Source organism: Ptiloglossa arizonensis, chromosome 3, assembly GCF_051014685.1.
Source record: "Ptiloglossa arizonensis isolate GNS036 chromosome 3, iyPtiAriz1_principal, whole genome shotgun sequence".
NCBI lineage: Eukaryota > Metazoa > Arthropoda > Insecta > Hymenoptera > Colletidae > Ptiloglossa > Ptiloglossa arizonensis.
In genome coordinates this window covers 25,615,490-25,634,893 of record NC_135050.1, presented here as the reverse complement: position 1 = coordinate 25,634,893, position 19,404 = coordinate 25,615,490, and the positions used below count along the sequence as shown (strand labels likewise).

The following is a 19,404-nucleotide window of genomic DNA, read 5'->3' as shown; positions in this document are numbered from 1 at the left end:
TACGTGACACACGATATCTGGGTTTATCTGCATACACCAATCGCGATTACTTTTTCTTATCGTTTCAATTTTCCTTGTACTCGGTCATTATCGTATGTATATGTCTTGAATTTTCCCCGGTAAATCGACAGTCGACTGGGAGATCTCAGTCGTGAGAGTTACTCCGATCGCGTTCGCTCGGGACGTATATAAGATCCACGCGTCGAAAGTCGATCATTCGTCAACGCCGAATGGAAAAATGAGCCCATCACTGACAACGTACACGTTGAAAGATGTGGCACAACGCGATGGGACGAACGGGGCCAGCACGTGGGTCGTGATACACGATTTGGTGTACGACGTGACCAAATACAAGGACAAGGTACTCGAAACGTTACGAATTGCGAGAAATCGAACGTCCATCTATCGCTCGATCGATGAACGCCCATATCGAAGACTTTGCTCGTTCATGGATAGTGTACCGTGGTATGCAAATCTGAATTTAAAAAAATATCATTGATCCTCGAGATTGCAGTCCCCGTCGAGTCTGATAAGAATAATAGTGCCTAGACTTGAAAAATTTTGTTTCTTTCACGGAGAACATTATTCACGAGCTTCATTGTTTTTATCGAGCACAAATGAATAGAAAGATTATCGTTCGTTAGTTTGTTCATGGACGATCCACGAATTTTCTCATTGTTGGATCAAAATCGAATTTAATCGTGCGTCTCGTCACAGTTTTTATTTCTTCGGTCAGTTCGTGTTTTTCGATTGGGAAAGAAAGACAGAGGACGAGTTAGACGAGAGATAGAGTGGTGGGGGCTAGTCAAGTGGTGTGGTGGGGGGAGCCTGCCGGTGACCTTGAGCGGCCACTCAATGTTGCTCCGACCGTGGAGATCTACGAGCAGTTTAAGACAGTGTTGATTAGCCCTTAACGATACTGATTTCAGCACCCTGGTGGTCCAGAATTGATCGACGAATACGCGGGCCAGGATGCAACGTCTGGGTTCGACGATTTCGGTCATTCCAACGATGCCAAACGTTTACTGAAAGACTTTCTTATTGGTGAAATAGCGGATGTAAGTATCTAATCTTTATTTTACCCGCTTAGTTAAAAGTCTCACGGATTGTATAAACTATTGAACGTTGAGAAACGTATTCTATGATCGTGTTCGATATTTTGATCATTGTTTCCTTGAAATTTGAACGAACTCAATTTTTACCATTACTTCGTTTAACGATGATTCGTTAACATGTTTCTGTCTCTTAGGAAGACAAAAGGGCCAATAGAAAGAAGAAGGGCGCTAACACGAGAACGTCGACGAAAGAAAGGAGAAGGTATCGTATCTGTTTTCGCACTTATTATCCTGTACTCGTACGTTGAAATAAAAGAAATCTAATTTCTACGAGTTTAAAGACTCGTTTAAATCTACCTGAGCTTGAAAATTGGGTAGTGTACGATTGAAAGAAATCTCGAGAAGGAATATTAGAAGTTAGTCGCGAAGTTAGTAGCGAAATTGTTGCGGGTAATTTCTCGATCGTTGAGCGGAGTAAATTTTGTAACATCCACGCGAGAAATTGAAACGAAATTCTTTTTTCAGGAGATTCCTCTCAGTATTATGCGGGAAGTGCACGTCGTGACGCAAGGAAGATCATCCGACACTTGGTCATTTAGTTACATATTAATTTATGACATTTTTTTTCCATTCTTTTCTTTTTTAACACTAATATACATACAGAGCTAGTTGTAAACTTCTATGTAGAATAAGAATTTATATACGTGTAAGTTGTTTCTTTAAAAAAATCGATTCTTAAGCTTCTATCGAGTAATGGAGTTCGAGGATCGGACAGAAGTCGCGATACGTTGGCGTAACGGCGCTAACTGTATACGATTGTAATGATGAACCGATCGATGGATCGACGGACGAATGGTATTAATTTATTAACACTAACAGTGGACAAAAGTGTCACTTTGTATCGACGAATTGACAACGAAACTGAAAGCCGCGTCCGCGCGCGGTTTATACGTTTGCGGCTTGTACACGTTGTGTACATATCTTTTATTAACATCCATTGATAACGGTGAACCGCGACGAAGCAAACATCGTGTAGCGACAGGAGGTGATGAACAGCAACGTGACGAAAATTAAGGGCGATTCGAAAACGATCTTATCGGTGACGTAGCACCTGAATCGTAACCGAATCGAAAGATCGGTGCGAAAGCACTCTCCTCGTTTAATCCCCCTTCTTCATTTCGAGAGAGATATATATCGAGCAACTATGGTGTAATCGTTAAGAAGTGATCGAACCGATCTACCATCGACCTTGAATTTAGCGTTCACTCGCTCAGAAGACTCTTACACGATAAAAAGATACGAAATTAAGAAACTCGAATGTTTACCGTGTCGCGTTCCGTGAATCGAATTTCAATACCGAAATCGTAGCAACTGGTCGGCCAACGCGTTACTCCGCCCGATAAGGAACAAATATCGCAAACGAAGGGAGATCAGATCCATCCGCCCATTATCTGACCGGTGGCCTTCGATTTACCGCGAAGCTTCGTAGTCGCGACCGGCACGTTGTCCTCCGGTGGTTTCTTCTTTTCCTCCTCCTTCTTCTTCTTCTCCTCCTCCTTCTTCTTCTTCTCCTCCTCCTCCTTCTTCTTTTTCTCCTCCTCCTCTTTCTTCTTCTTCTCCTCATCGTCCCCCTCCTTTTCCTCACCCTCCTTTTTCTCACCCTCCTTTTTCTCACCCTCCTTTTTCTCACCCTCCTTTTTCTCACCCTCCTTTTTCTCACCCTCCTTTTTCTCCTCCCCCTCCTTCTTCCCCTCCTCTTTCTTCTTCTCCTCCTCCTCTTTCTTCTTCTTCTCCTCCTCCTCCTTCTTCTTCTTCTCCTCCTCCTCCTTCTTCTTCTTCTCCTCTTCTTCCTTTTTCTTCTTCGCCTCCTCGTCGTCCGGTTTCTTCCCGTCGTCACCCTTCTGATCGGTTTTCGGTGCCGGTTTGGCAGCGTCTGCTTTTCCTCCCGATGATTTCGATGCGTCGTCCTCCTTCGGTTCCTCCGGGATCGGCGATGGTGACCTCACGTCGCCAGAAGCCCCCTTCTCGACGCTGCTGCTGCTGATCGACTTCAACAGGCTCTTCTTCAGCATCGGGCCTATACGGGGAGCACCGGCCGGTTCGGTGCTGTCACCAATTCGAATTGTCACTCTCTGGGAACTCTCCCCCTCCTCTTTCTTGGGTTCTACGAGCAACGAAGATAGTTTTGTCGATGAATTTTACCACACGAGGGGAGGAGCGAGTAAAATCGAGTAAAATGAATGTTCGACGAATCGACGAAGTTCTCCCGAGGAAAACGAGCCCGAACACGACCAGGTTCGAGCTACTTTACGTGGGAATCGTTTTTGAAAAAACTTTCAATTGCGCAAAACCAAAAATAGTTCAGATTCGTATTTGAGTATATTTTTCTCGGAATAATCAAAGGTAATCAAAAGGATCCAAAGATAGAGGGACATGGTAACCTGCTCCATCTTTCGGGGGGATGTGGCTCTAGAAAGTTGTCAAAAGGATCCAAAAATGGAGAGATGTGATCACCTGCTCCATCTTTCGGGGGGACGTTGCTCTAGAAAGTTGTCAAAAGGATTCATATATGGAGGGACATGGTTACCTGCTCCATCTTCCGGAGGGACGTGGCTCTAGAAAGTTGTTAAAAGGATCCATAGATGGAGGGACATGATTACCTGCTCCATCTTCCGCCTCCGGTTTCATTCTACTCATCATGAACTTCGCGTAGGCGATCCTGGTAGTTGGAGAGAACTCGGTCAAGTTTGGATTGTATTCCACCAGACGATTAGGATCCATCGAGACTAGATCCGAGTTCGCTTGACGCTCAAGTCTACGTATGCTGCGTCGTGTTTGCTTGGCGGTGGCCTCGCTGGTGCTACCTATCGGATCTTTCACGAGAGTACTCTGACGAACAACCGCGTTCCAGTCCTTCTTCTTGGCGCCGCTGGACTTCCTACCGATTGCCTTCGCGATTTGGGTGAACACGTCTTTAGGCTCCTTCTCGCTCTGGATCACAGCATTCACGATACCCTCGACTATACCGATCTGGAAGTCCTTCTGGAGACGGCGTTCCATCACACGACCCTTCTTCCCGGATACTGATGAAAGAAAACGAATGAAAGAAATTTTCGTTATTGGCAACTTACGCTTAGTAAACTTACACCTAGTAAAAGTAACATGGTTACTTTTGGAAAGTAATCATTCCAAACGTATTGTTCGAAGTTGGAAAGAGGACAAGGCTAAGGAATGCGGGTCCGATTGGTCGCTTAGTTCCACCTCCACCGAGGCACAATTTCAGCGTCACCCTATTGGTACTACTCAGTAGCGTGGACTAAGTAGGCGGAGCGATCGCCTTGCCTCTGCTTAGTTCCACCTCCACCGAGACACAATTTCAGTCTATTGGTACTACTCAGAAGCGTGGGCTAAGTAGGCGGAGCGATCGCCTTGCTCTGTTAAGTAGGCGGAGCGACCGCCTTGCCCTTACTTAGTTCCACCTCCACCGGAACACAATTTCATCCTATTGGTACAACTCAGTAGCGTGGGCTAAGTAGGCGGAACGACCGCCTTGCCCCTGTGACGTCCCGATCATCTTCTTTTCATGGTACATACTCATTGTGAAACAAAAACGAAACATTTTTACCGTGGCCTTTAGAATCATTTAGAATTTATATTTTTCCAAATTCTGACCGTAAATTTTCCATACTTACATCACTATTGACATTTTTTTTCATAATTTCATTTCGATAATTTTCACGTTTATACTTGTAACCGACAGGAGGTGGATATTTCCTGTCCCTGTTTACCATTATTCTAATTATAATATCGATACAGTGTAATTTTCGTTCCTTTCCTTTTCTTCGTCTCCTTGCGTGCTGCACTTCTACTCTGTCATACATTCACAATAATAACGTAATAACAATTCCTGTTATCTTTCAATAATAGTAATCCCTCGCAGTACCGTGCCCCTCGAGTCTCAAATGTAGAAGGTGTAATGGAGTTACTGCCCTCCCACCAATTGCCTTAAGCGGTTAGTTCAATTTTCCTCCACCAGAGTGTCCGCGGGCGGAATCGGGAGGTTGTCTCTCGTGCACAGAGTATTGTTCCCCGTAAGAATACTATATTATAGAAAAGGGGGGAGCCCCGTTTTCGTGGCCGTTGCGTTTCCGAGCGTTGTTTCGTTGCTAATTTGACGGTAAGTATGCATTTGTTCGTGTGTATCTTATCGCCCCTTTGTGCCACCAATGTCCCACACGCATCAGCGGTTAAAGGGACCGGGTAGCCCATCAAGGAAAAAGTACCTTACATCGTGCACCTTTTTTCTCGGATCAATTATTCATGGTAAAGCCGTAGTGTACCGCGAGGTAGGCTTAAGTGGGGACGATACAGAAAAAAATTACTACGCCACGGAATGTCCATAGGGTATAATGTTAAATTGATACTGCTCGTTCAGGGGATCGAGTAGACGAAAGGAGTTTACGAGACTGAAAATGTTTTATTAATTGGCCGGACGACTGGACACGTACGTAAACCAAAGGATGTTGTATTTTCATTATTTCAATCTATATTTTAACTTTACCTGTTTAACCTTCCCCGTTTAAAGAAAATTTGATTTAGATAAATACAAATAGAGTTTGGGGCATCGTGTGATTTATCCAAAGGCAAGCCTGAACAGTTCTCACAGAGGGTTTGAAGCTTCACGAATGGTAAAAATTGGCGATACAATTATAAATTTCTCAAATATAGTTATAATTTTCTGTATTACAAGTTAGATTGTTCCTATTCGTTGTTAATAATTTTATTCTTTCCTTTTCAGAATAGGGGGTTGATAATGGTCTCTAACTGGGAACGTAGAATAAATGCAATTTCCATTTTGGAGCATGCATTTTTATTCGAGGTGCGTTAGGGATTTCGTTCGGAATTTTCTCGAGAAACTTGATCGAGTTGTTTCTCGAAAGAAAAATTTGTTAATTTCTAATCTTTTCTTCCAAATTTCAAGTGAACGGTACAAAAAAGACAAGGTTGAGGAGAAAAACTCACGCGCCGCTTCCTGCCTTTCGAACTTCGGTGTTTTCATTCCGTTTTGCCGAAGGATGTCAATCAACTCGTACCGCAACGTGGAAATGTCCTGTCTGATTTCAATTACGTCGTCCTCGGTGATGCCAAATTCATCGCGTTTCCTTTGCTCCGCGGTCACGTAGCGTCGGATCAGTACTCGCATCACCGTGTCGTGTCTTTCCAGTGCCTTCTCTCTCGATTTTTTCTGAAGATTATTTCGAAAAAAAAAAAAGAAACTTATTTTACCGCTAAATCGAAAAAGTGTATTTCATTGCCAAATCGTCCTTAAGAAATCATTTGGAAAAAAATGTATTTCACTGTCAAATTGTCATTCACAGATTGTTTGGAAAAAAATTGATTTCACTGCCAAATCGTCCCTAAGAAATTATTTGGAAAAAAATTTATTTCACTGCCAAATCGTCCCTAAGAAATTATTTGGAAAAAAATTGATTTCACTGCCAAATCGTCCCTAAGAAATCATTTCGAAAAAAATATATTTTACTGCCAAATCGTCTCTAAAAGACGTTTCGAAAAAAATAAATTTCACTGCCATATTGTCCCTAAAAGACATTTAAAAAAAATAAATTTCACTGCCAAATCGTGCCTAAGAAATCATTTCGAAGAAAATGTATTTCACCGTCAAATCGTTTCCAGGAGATCGTCCCTTTAACTGTTCATTGACAAAAGTTAATCACACTATTTTAAAATAATTTTTAGAATACTATTTCTTTTTTAATTACTGATATATATATATTTTTTCAATAAACACAAGTACGTACGATCAAAGATCTTGTATGATGTTTGGGTTTCCCGCACGAAAAGACTTTGTTGAACGTTTTCCCTGTCGGAACCATATTGAAAGGAGGAGGCACTGTGTCACCATCCTCGAAGTAGCTTACCCACAGGTGACTCCTGGCAAACTTCCATTCCATGTCGGATCTTTCCTGAAAGTTACATCGACGAAACGTATCTCACTTATTCTCGAAGAGAAATGAATAAATTACACCGCCCAATAATATCTCTTGTTATCTCGATAAATCGAAATATCGATTTTAGAATACATTCTAAAATATCGAGTATATAACAAACACTCAACGAATAAGTGCAGCAGTTAGTTGAAAACCTTCTGTACTTCAAAACTAACTAATTTTTACGAACAGAGAATCGACAAATTGCTATATACAAAAAGGAAAAATATATAATAAATTAATGTAAACATTAAGGTGTATCGAGCAATAGGAAACGAAGAGGAAAGAAAATGGCATTGATTTTATGACTCGATCAAATACTTCAGAAATTGAACAATCGGTAAAAATATCGTTCCATTGGTTCCTCATCTCCATTCATGCAAAATAAATCCTCGAGTATTTCTATCGTGAAAACTGTTCGTACAACTCACGATTGTAAGATCTACAATAAAATTTCCAACGAGATTCGTCCTGTTTGTGCGAATCGTTCTACTTTCGAATCAGAAGTTATTTCTATCGCATTGTCTACCGTCGTACCGAGATGATCTGATAAGAATTGGACATCATAGCGATCAGCATGTTCAGTAGAACGATGACGTTTATCACGGAGTAAGAACCGAACATCAACAGCGCCCAGAATCTCGTGAAGCTCTTTATCCCTGTCAGATCAAAGGACATCAGGTCCACCATACCGAAACTGGCCCAGAAGAGTGATTGAGACGTTTCGAACAAACTGAAAGTATTCGTGGGTTATTAGAATTTATGGGAACTTTCACTGGAAAATTTCTACGTGATAAATTGTATACAAACTCGAACATTATCGAAAGAAAGAAAAAAGAATAATCACATCACGGACTTCTCTGTTAATAATTTACACGCGTCAAATTTTCTTCGACCCTACTCGAAGGTTATCGAAAGAAAGAAAAAAGAATAATCACACCATGGACTTCTCTGTTAATAATTTACACGCGTTAAATTTTCTTCGAGCCTACTCGAAGGTTATCGAAAGAAAGAAAAAAGAATAATCACACCACGGACTTCTCTGTTAACAATAATTTACACGCGTTAAATTTTCTTCGAACCTACTTGGCGAAACGTCTCCAAATAGAGCAAGCCTTCTCCTGATTGTCGAAATCGGGTAGGTCCGGGAAATCCTTTATACTGTAACACTTCATCTTCTCCAGGTCAGCGTAGTACCACATCAGCTGGTTCATACCTGAGTTTCACGCGAGAAGTATTTAAAACGTTATGCGCGCGCGTGTCTTGTTAGTCTTTTGCGTAGCTGTGCGAAACTTTCGTTGTCCGGTGAATAATCAATGGTGTACGTTTAATAAAGGAGTAGCGGGTTTTTCGTCTTCTTTCGCGAAAGAAAGTCTCCGAGGCACGTATGTCGGAACAGACTTGAGGTAACACGAACGGATGAATAAATGAACATTTTAGGCGGGATACTCACCGCAACCGAAGGCGAACAGCACCAGCGTGTAGATGAAGAAGAACTTGATAATGTCTATTATCATCCTCCCCAGGGAAATTTGGAGTGGTCCGAGGTGGGGGTTCACGCTGAATATGTGGACGAGCTTCAAAAAACTGGAGAGAAACGCGAGTAATTGTCCACCAATCGGTGTACAGAGTGACGTTTGGGTACAGTGGTCCCTCGATTAACCGATTCTAACACGGACGAAGGGTTGCTTGGTTAGGCGAGGGGCTGAGAAAATTCTAAAGTACCATCGTGCTGGATAATCGAGGGGACGGAGGATCCAGAAGTCTATTATCATACTGGATAATCGAGGGAATGGGAAAATCTGAAAGTTCACTGTTAAGGACTTAGTCAGCTATTTAAATCACACTGTGTATTTTTTTGAGGTTAACTTAAAGTTACCTTGACATTTCTGTAGATATAACAAAAAACGAAACAGACATTCGTTCTATGGGCACCCTTGAATTTAAATTAATCATTTTCACAATTTAAATTAAATATGGGAGGATAGGAACTTTTCTATTGAGGTTAGGTTTCGAAGCAATATTTTCTAGCTCCACCTCGCCTCGTTTAAATCACACTGTATATTTTTTTAAGGTTAACTTAAAGTTACCTTGATATTACTGGAGATATAAAACTTAAAAAATGAAACAGACATTCGTTCTATAGGCATCTTTAAATTTAAATTAGCCATCTTTACGATTTAAATTAAATGTGGAAGGTTAGGTTTCGAAGCAACACTTTCTAGCTGCACCTTGCCTCTTTTTCGTATTTATTAAGCTCAGGTGTATTCTATCGATAATTGTTTGGTAAGAATAATAATACATATGAAATATAGTATTTGGGAAAGTATATTACCTGAAAATCATTCCTGCAGCGAAAGCACCCTCCGAAAGAAGCATGGGGTCAAAGGCATCCCACTGATCTCTGGGGTACCAAGGATCCACACCACTCCAGTATTCCCTCTGTCGAAGAAACAATTCAAAGTAATCGCTCGAAAAAATAATTCAAAGTAATCGTTCCAAGAAATAATTCGAAGTAATCGCTCCGAAAAATAATTCAAAGTAATCGCTCCAAAACGATCGATTTGGATCGATTCGTTTCCATCGGTTTGTCTCTCAATATGAGAACACTTTGGGTTGGATAAACAGTGGAAGATTCTAGTAACAAGATGGCGGAGTAACATCTTAATCGGTAGAGAACTGTATCAATTGTAAATCAATGTCAAAAGTTCTACAAAGAAACGATTAAAATATGCTATGTGACAGCACATAAATTAATCGACGGAAGAGAAGTTTTCGTAAAGGAAAGAAATCTTAAAGAGGAGAAGACATCGACAGAAGAAATCTTCAAATAGAAGTCCTTGTGAAAACAGAATTATTTAGAAACTCGATGGATGTCGTTTCTTCGGGAAAATTTGTACACCGATTAATTCTAACCAAAGTTGAACTAGTCCTTTAAACAGAATTTATAAGTTACTTCTCTGACGAGGAAGTCCGTGAAAAGGAACTTTTAAAAGCAAACTTCACAAGAGGAAGAGAAAAATTCACGAAAAATTACATTTACCGGTGGGAACCCACACAGAAAGCAAACTAAGGTCCTGTAATAGGGAACTCGGTTAAGGGACAACGTGATCTCGATTTACGGCAGCAAATATTGTATTAATAAAAGTAGGAATTAGAAAACGTACTTGAACTATAATCCAAGCGGTGACCCTTAATATCAGCCAGATGACGTAAAACACGTTTTGGATGAAGTCTACCACGTTCCAGAGATCCGATATATATTCTAACAACCCGTCCGACCATAACGATCTCATCTCACCCGTGACCAAACCTACAAAAATAAAATGCTCGTTACAATGTTCGCTAATCGCCACGTGTAAATTAATATACGCGCGTCTAATTTGTAAACAATATAAAAAAAAAAAAAAATTAAATTAAATTAAAATAAAAATGTAATTCTTTTTTCATAAGGAAAACTTTATTTGGATCTGTTTACTGAATACGTAGATGGCGACCCCGGTTTCGACGAAACCAGGAATGCAGCCCCGTTCTCGTTTCTTCCAACCAGCCAATATCTCGTGCATCCAGGCGTTTCCAAATAATTCGATTACCAAGTACTCGATGCGTTGAGACGCCATGCCCAGCAGCACTAACGTAAATTTCAATCTGTTCGAATCTCATTTCCGGTTATAATACAATTACTAATAAACTAATTCTTTTTCCTACGTCGCATGAAGGAACAATCAAGCGAGGAGTCGATGGAGAAAAAAAAAACGGATTCTCCTTTAAAAATTGAACGTAAAGTAATCAGAGTGCAGAGAAAATAAAATTTTTCGACTCGAAGAAAAATCGATATATATAATGTAAATCGTTCGAGTACAGACGCGATTCGAACAACGATCGATTCCTTGTCCAAAAACAGCTCGAAACTGTGGAATAAATTTTTTTCGTAGGGGGGTTCGTTTTCGAGGAAATCCAATTTGAAGATTCGTCAGGTGCGCGCCGAATGTTTTAGCCGTTCAAGGTCACCGAGGTAGATCTCCACTGTGTCATTTAATTACCGCGTGGCAGTGTCTCTGGTCTCGAAAGAATGAACGAAAATCATTTCGTGCATTTTACAACCAACGGAATAAAGTCTTTATTTGAAAAGAGTTTCTGTAATATATATTGTCGACGCGGTTTTCGAAAATGTTTCTTTCGAACGAAAATTCACAAAGGGAATAAAACTAATAGCAAGATACTTTTTTCTCGGTTAAATCGCGTGAAAGAAGATCACGTAGAATTAGAGAATCGATTGTTCCTTACTCAGAAAGAATGCATAAGAGGAGGAGTGACAGATGAACTTGACGAACGGTTTTTTCATGAATAAGCCCATTTTCGAGGTCGGCGAGAGCATGTAGATCGTACTGTAGACTGGAAACATGGCGCCGAGTTTTCCCACTTCTATGAGCTGTGCAATCATGTGTTTCCTCCTGAAGCCGGGTAAACCGTCGTACCAGATGGCAGCCAGTAATTGTTGCACATTTGGATGGGCCACGAACTTTAAATTCAAAACTTCGTTGTACGTCGATTTCAAGGACACTTCAGGGTCGTATCTAAGCTTTCAATGTATTTCTAATAACGCGCATATGTGCTCGATTAATTAATACTGAAATGTACAGAAATATTGTACTGGAATGTATACGTTTGTGTATGTAGACAGTACTGGGCACATTTTCGATAAAAATGATCATCAATAGTATTTGGTAGCTTCTTTCAGATAAAATGGTAGCTGAGAATTTATTTTACGATGAATTCGTTGGAAATATTTGTTGGTAAGGCAGTAACTGGAATTATCGATTGAAATAATACTTTCGATGAAAATGGAAATAGTATTCTATGTTTTCAATTCAAAATACAAACTTCCAACTACTTCACGGAGTGGCTGTAATCATTCACCTGTTTTTGTTTATACTTGATGGCAAGTTTTAATCGATCCAGTGTTTGTCGTTCTCCGGGTTCCCAGTTGTCACCGTCAGGATCATAATTCAGCATTATTTCCAGTTCCAGGGACGTGCGTGTGTGATCCAGTAGAGCAGTGGCGAAATTTTGCGTTTGCTCCCTCATTTCCTGCAAGTGAGAACCATTCAACTATGTAGTAACGTATTATCGTAAAAGTTCGCGTATTATTAAATGCAAAATACAAGAATTTTTTCTCAGTTCATTTTTATACAATACCACCGGTACAGTAATGTATAATGCGTAATATTAAATAGGGTAATATTTTCTACAAGTATTATTTTGTCGATAAAAAAATATATTTGTAAAAATATCTTTAGTAAAAATAAATTACGTTGTACTGAAAGCGAAACTCCTGTTCCATTTGACTCAATCGTCGTAGCTCCCAGGAGAGCTCGAAAGCGGTCAAAAGGGGGTCCCTTGAGGACAGAGAGATCAAAGATGGCGAAGTTAGCGCGCGATATGCGTTTATTCGGGCCTGCGAGTGCCTCAGGGAGTCTTGTTCGCTGGACGTCACGCATTCGTCGCAACCGCACCTAAGCACACGTGTAAATAAATTATTAAATCCGTAGGAAGCAGTTTTCGTCGACTCGCAAGGTGTCTGCCACGAGTTTTTGCTGCTCAAGGTCATTCGAAAGTCATTTCGTAATAAGCGTAGATTTTTTAAGAGACTCAAAATTCTGTCCAATATTGCGCGAAAAATCAGATGAAAAACGATTTTGAAAGTTACCAAAAATATTTCACGTTCAAAGTCAATCGAAGGTCATTTTATATTAAGAAGAGATTTTTAAAATCCTATATAATGTTATATAATGTAAAGAACGTGACGAAAATCAAGTTCTAAAAAGTCATAACCATTCTGACAAACACACTAAAGAATTTCAGAGTAAAATTCGGATAATGAAGATGATCGAGAGGCGATTATAATTTTAATACGGAGCAATGATACGTATATTTTTCATCGACTTCAATACGGACACGTTATACATCCGTACGTACAATAACATAATTAGTACTCTTAATCGAATAACCGTACCGTATGCGACGAACGAGTATTGACACGAAGCCAAATAACTTGAAATGACCGGTCGATTTCGATTTAAAGTTTTCGAGTTAACGCCGTTTTAGACAACCGTTCGTTGCCATATGATATGTCGAGTATGTATTATATATAATAGGTTTCGATTGAGTTGCATTGTACTGTCAGGGGAAAGAAAGATTGCATCTGAATTAAGATAGATTGGTAAAAGGAATGTGGGACAGTGTCGAGTAATATTTTGCTTAAACTGTCTGACTAAAATGTCTGACTCAATACATGCCGCAACTACTTCCAGAAGTACTGTGCGAAACTAAGAAGTTGACTTCTGGAAGGAATTACGAATCACACTGAGTCAATTTTAATCAACCTTCGAAGGTCTGTAACTAAGAAAAAATTGCTCGACGCTGTTCGTATTCCCTTTACACTTGTTATTACTCTCTCCTTAATTCGGATGACATCTTTTCATCTCCTCATAGTACATTCTTAATCCAGGAGTCATTTCTCCAGCTCCCAACTATACCTGGCGTCGTGAGGAGTGGGGAGCGTCGCGCCACGATCGAGAAGTATTTTCAAGATCTCGTAGTTGTTCTTGTGTGCGGCCAAAATCAGCGGTGTTATGTCCGGAGTGAAGTGAGACGATGAACTGTCGATGGCTTCCCAACTCTGAAAGAGATTTTAAACAATCGACAAATTTTTCTCTCTCCTTACATTGATAGAATATTATAATAAGAATCGTTCGTACATTAAATACAAATGTACAATACGCGCGCGAAGAAATTGCCCTTGAGAGAATAGGATCCGCCCCCAAATGCAATCTTCTCAAATGCGTACAATACATACACACGTTCGACGAATATTTGTTTCTTCGAATAGTTGAAATACGATCAGGAGGTCTTGGAATATATTTCTTTGTAAAAAGTATCAAAATTTTTCTCGATTACTATACTTTTCTTATCGCACGGAAAATAAAAATTTCCGACAATTCACGAAATATTTATTTCTGAACCTATGTATGTGTTTGTATCGTTGAATCATTTCAGTCACCTTGGCGAGTACATTCTTAAAAGGTTAGATACGGGTTGGATCTGTGTTTCGTATGACGAACGTCTCCCAAGCGATTGAAAAGATGTTTCAACGCTACTGTGAACTTGTTGTACTCACGTATGGTTGCCCGGGTATGTGTGTCGATTCCTCCCATTCTAGCAGGATCTCCACAGCTTCCACGTACTCTTCCTTTATGGCGTGTAAGAGTGCATCCTGAAGAAAGAAGGAGGAATTATGTTCAGAATGTGCTGTGCTTTTAAACGCGCCACCCTCCGGCCGGTGGATACTTTATCGAGAACCTAAGTCTCGCGCCTCCGTTTTCAATATATTTTCGGTTCGTATCTCCACCGCATTCAGATCGTTTGTTCGTCGTTATTGTCCAAGAATAAGATAACGAGAGAGAGGAATTTTTATTTAAAAAAAAAAATGGTCAGTCACCGACGAAATAGACTCATTATTTCGCTACGAAATACCAATGTAAGAATTTAGACTGTTATAATTTGCATCGAAAAATGTATAATACAATCGTAATTAATATTAACGAAAATTCTAAGAAACATTGGTTCGTAGATATTTTGTGTCCGAGTGCTCTTAAGTTATTACTTTACTTTGTAATAATCGACGTTTCACGTTCACTTTGTATAATAATTTTCACAAACTTTAATACATCCGTGATAATAATTATATATACATTTTTGTTTATATTATATCTTGTATTTATCGATGTTTACTTGTAAGTATTCTAATTATATATTCGTTCAAAATGTTACGAACTTTTATCATCGATTCGATACTCTCGTAGTTTAAATTCTCGACCAAATTTCCTTTGGCACTTGTTTTCAATTCGAGCAGAAATCGAGTGGAAATTATTTGTTCAATGTGTCACCTTCACTTGGATCCCGATATCAAGAAGAAGCCTGATGAGCTCGACGTTTTCATTCTCAATGGCGGCGATCAGAGCAGATCGATCCAACGGATCCACGCAGTTGATGTTCAGGATCTCCGGGTGATCTTTATTTTCCTCCAATAACCTGTTCGACAGTGTCATTCAATAACGTTTCGAATCGTTCAGCTTAATCGAACAATTTTGTCGTTTGGAACGTGCAAATATTTAATGTCAAGTTTTTGCGTTTAGTACGAGGACATTTTAGAATATACGAACACGTATACATGATCTTAATTTCAATTCTCTGAATTTGAAATTACAAGGAGATTTAAATTTCAAACCGTGAGACGTCCGAAAGATTTCGAAACTTTATCGAGCTTTCGAATTTGTAGGCACGTGATCTTACAGGACGAGTCACGTGACCGTGGCAAGTCGTATCTCCATTTTGATGGTGTACAAAAAAATACGATGGGCGACATTGGGACGTCCGAAAGTATTCAATTTCATCCCCGACCACTTTTCTCTATTTACAACCAAAAAAAGAGATACGCCTTGTTCCTCTGCATATTGTGTAACGGACCATTCGAACAACTCCTCGTATATTCAAAGATATATAAACAAATGTCGCAAATGTATTATATTTTAATTTCGAATAAATCTCCTGTTCATTGAATTAAAATATTTTTCTTCGTAACTGTCCTTCGAAAAGGAAAAGGTCCTTTGTAACTGTCCTCTGCTATTAGTTAGGTAAAAGAAGTATAACACTCCGGTTGAAAGAAAAGTCAACGACCGTGAAGTGTTCCAAGTCTATAAAATGGCGCATCTGATCGAATAAGAGCCATCGTTATAAGTTGGTTAAGAAAACTACACTACCCTCGTTTTAAAGAAAATTTAGTGCCCATAAAGTAACCTATCGTCACAAAATGGCACCGCAAATAAGAGTCTCCGCTATAAGTTGGGTAAGAAAACTATACTACCCTCGTTTTAAAGAAAAATCAGTGACTCAAAGTGACCAATTGTCAAAATGGCACCAAGATGTGTACACTTAATCGAAACAGAAACTTCATTATAAGTTGGTTAAGAAAACTACACTACCCTCGTTAAAGAAAAGTCAGTGACCATAAAATGTCCTATCGTCACAAAATGGCATCGAGATATGTACATCTGACCAAATAAGAGCCACCATTATAAGTTGGTTAAGAAAACTATACTACTCTCGTTTTAAAGAAAAGTCAGTAACCTCAAAGTGACCTATTGTCCCTAATGGCATCGAGATATGTACATCTGACCAAATAAGAGCCTCCATTATAAGTTGGTTAAGAAAACTATACTACTCTCGTTTTAAAGGAAAGTCAGTAACTTCGAAGTGACCTATCGTCACAAAATGGCCCCACGCTCTGTACACCTGATCGAATCCCCTATTTCTAGAAATGGAGGAGTTATTCTCAAGGTCGATCGTAATTTCCGACACTTCGATAGACGTTGGTAACGCGACCAAACGAAAATAGTTGAGAACAGAGCGAGGACTATTCAACAGGGTCTCAGTGGCTCGAGATCGATCCTCGGCAACGTTCTCTATTCTCGCGATCTTACTGACGATTTATCTTCGCCGCAGCTCGAAGGATTACCTTTTGACAGTGGCACAATCACCTCGTTCCGCGCTTAGCAGGAAGTGCTTCTCAACTGGGCCAAGAGTGTAGTCCGGGGGTGGGCGTAAGGATTGCTCCGATGGCGCCCTGGCTTCGTTGGTGAGAAGATTTTGCTGCGACTCGGACGGATTCATTTCCCTCTGTTGAAGTTTATCGACGGGTCCAGATATTCGCGCGGACTTGGTTCATCGATCCCGGGAACACCTACGTACGTTCAACAGATACTCAATCCTGAGTAGTCACGCGTGGGACGACACTAATCTTCGGCCATTATTGGGTCGATGCACACGGGCCGTGTGTGCATCCCTTTTTCGCGTGTTTGAAGACCACGGTATATGGCAAAGTTTGATTGCCGATTGTTGTGCATCGTGTTAACCCTCCGGGTCTGAAATTTCGACAGGGTTCTGGATCGTTGACAATTTTTCTCAATGTTACATTCACCGAACCCGGTACGATGAACAATAATTTTCGTGTATTCGTTTTTTTTTTTGAATATATCGATTTTTTTTTGTATCTATTCCGTAACAGTGTTGAATAATATATTATATATATTTGAAATATGAAAAAATTATAAATGTTCGTTTGTATAAAAATGAAAACAGTTTCTCAATATCTGTGCGTTATCTTTCGAAAAAGGTTCCCATTGTGAAAAGTGATGATTCGCACAGGTGGCTCAATATTAACGAGATAATATTTCAAATGTTTTCCTTGCACGATATGTTCTTCTGTATATTGCGTAATACTACATAGGTCTCACTATATTGAATTGCGTCTCGTATTGGGTCACATGTTTTAGTCAGCCACGACACTGTCCACATTCTCCTTAACCCGAGTCTGATCTTTCTTTCCCCTTAAAATAGTACCTGGTACTATGAAACGAGTTTCAAGGACATAACAATAATATTATTATTACATTATATTATTAATATTCAATTATTATATTATATTATAATTCAATTATTACATTATATTATTAATGTTAAATTATTATATTATTACTATTATTGTTCGTAAAATTTAAGATTTAGTAATTTAATAATTAATAATTTAAGATAACTGGATATCAGGAAAACTGATTGTCGTTCGATAAAAAAAAAATTTCAAATCGGCTCGAGAATACAAGATTTCTCTCCAATGATCCGACGATAATCTTTCGACTAAGTGACACGTCATGCTGATCGATTGTCCCGTATTACTTGAATGAAATCCATAATTCGATATCGAAAGAGGATTTAATCCGAGCACAGTGATTAACATAGTTTACAGTTATTGGTTTTCTCAGGTTCAAAGAACCTAGATTTCAAATAACAGATAGGCGATAGCGATTCTAAGGTTGTAATCACATTTTAAGTGATACGGGTCTACCAAAAGACCAACAATCCAAACATTGAAATAAAATGAAATTTGGCCAGTAGTACAATTTTATTTTTAATATTTAACGTGTCTTACTCCGACATACACGAAGTTTCGAATATATTAACAAAAACCAAAGATTGAATTTGCCATTTGCGGAAAGATAATTGTTTTCATTCGTAAATAAAAATATAAAAAATCTTGCCCCTCTTCCCCTCCACTTTCTATTTGATTTTTTTTTATTACACCTCTACGCAACACAATGATCTTCCATCGGGAAACATTAAAATCGTATTATATTGTTAAAAGCTAATGGTAACCTGCAATACTGTCAACGATACTATGAACAATTACAATAGACAAGAAAATGTTCTCTTACATGACACGTTAATTATTGAACGAATTAATAAAACTCTAGATTTTTTATTTTTGTTCCGATCAATTTATACAGAAGTTTCTGTACACACGTTGGATTCTTGCGTAGCATTATTCGTGTTCGAATATCGCGCCTTAGAAACCAGGCTAATGTGACTAAGATATTAGAACCAATGTTGTATACACGTGTACACGTCGGGGCAATCAACGTATTCGCCTTCAAATAACAGATGTCTCTGACGACAGTACATACCGTTATTTGTATCGACTTACGGCAACATATCTATAGTACGCGATTGAGAAGAACGCCGCTGAAGTCCGTTAATTTTTTCTACGCGCAACTGCATTCTTCTCTGACAACAACAGTACCATAAGGTAAATGCAACTAATGCATTTCTACCAAAACGTCGTCGAAGTCTGTTAATTCTTTCTACACCCAGCTGCATTCTTCTCGGACGACAACAGTACAACAAGTTAAACGCACCTAATCTACACACTGACCCAATTGTATCGCCACTGATATATTTATTTCTCGATAAATTTCAGTTCGATTCCTTAACGTGAATTTTTAACAATATTCAACACACCCTCGTACATTTAAAAAATTATCCCGAATCCCCATATTTGTTTCCAGCAACGTAACGCAATCTACCATTCAAACGACCGTCCCAAGACCCAGATCCGGTCACTACGCCCCCGATAGAAAACCGTACCTCGTTCTAGGTGTCCATCAACGGGAACCCATGACATCGGTCGGCACAGATACACAATAGGACGATCGGCGTGCGTAGTTATCCTAGTTGCAGCTTTCGTAGCCAACGACGAAGCTTCGTGTAACGTTGGACGAGAATAAAGAGAAAACCGTGGGTTCCACCAGCTCTACATAGTTCAGCGAAACCTTAGGACGTCGGTCAGCTGGGGCATGGGATTAAGCACAAACACGTGGGTCGCTGTGGAACGAACAGACTGCTCGTGACCGACCGTATGCTTGGCAGCCATCGTTGTCAGCAAATTG

General features: G+C 39.6%; 2 protein-coding genes across 2 annotated transcripts; one reads left to right on the top strand and one right to left on the bottom strand.

Moving 5' to 3' along the window:
- Positions 1–119: 119 nt before the first annotated feature.
- Positions 120–1,799, top strand: LOC143144517 (cytochrome b5). The gene is made up of 4 exons (XM_076307016.1): positions 120–361; positions 930–1,058; positions 1,250–1,317; positions 1,581–1,799. The coding sequence occupies exons 1-4, from the start codon at positions 239–241 to the stop codon at positions 1,618–1,620; spliced, it is 360 nt and encodes a 119-aa protein (XP_076163131.1). The 5' UTR covers positions 120–238; the 3' UTR covers positions 1,621–1,799.
- Positions 1,511–19,173, bottom strand: Trp (transient receptor potential). Its single transcript, XM_076306970.1, has 18 exons — positions 19,103–19,173; positions 16,641–16,865; positions 15,013–15,157; positions 14,244–14,339; positions 13,603–13,745; positions 12,378–12,579; positions 11,984–12,154; positions 11,351–11,585; positions 10,542–10,694; positions 10,231–10,376; positions 9,399–9,505; positions 8,517–8,650; positions 8,150–8,279; positions 7,601–7,796; positions 6,875–7,039; positions 6,078–6,300; positions 3,716–4,138; positions 1,511–3,219 (listed from the first exon to the last, which is right to left on the bottom strand). The coding sequence occupies exons 2-18, from the start codon at positions 16,793–16,795 to the stop codon at positions 2,486–2,488; spliced, it is 3,558 nt and encodes a 1,185-aa protein (XP_076163085.1). The 5' UTR covers positions 16,796–16,865; positions 19,103–19,173; the 3' UTR covers positions 1,511–2,485.
- Between the last annotated feature and the right edge of the window lie 231 nt (positions 19,174–19,404).

Bases quoted from the DNA above. Each gene is read 5' to 3' on its own strand.
- LOC143144517 (XM_076307016.1), top strand. From the start codon at position 239: ATGAGCCCATCACTGACAACGTACACGTTGAAAGATGTGGCACAACGC. The intron at 362-929 runs GTACTCGAAACG...TACTGATTTCAG, and splicing joins TGACCAAATACAAGGACAAG to CACCCTGGTGGTCCAGAATT. The intron at 1,059-1,249 runs GTAAGTATCTAA...TCTGTCTCTTAG, and splicing joins TTATTGGTGAAATAGCGGAT to GAAGACAAAAGGGCCAATAG.
- Trp (XM_076306970.1), bottom strand. From the start codon at position 16,795: ATGAATCCGTCCGAGTCGCAGCAAAATCTTCTCACCAACGAAGCCAGG. The intron at 15,158-16,640 runs GTAATCCTTCGA...ACTGTCGAACAG, and splicing joins GATTGTGCCACTGTCAAAAG to GTTATTGGAGGAAAATAAAG. The intron at 8,280-8,516 runs GTGAGTATCCCG...CGTGAAACTCAG, and splicing joins GCTGTTCGCCTTCGGTTGCG to GTATGAACCAGCTGATGTGG.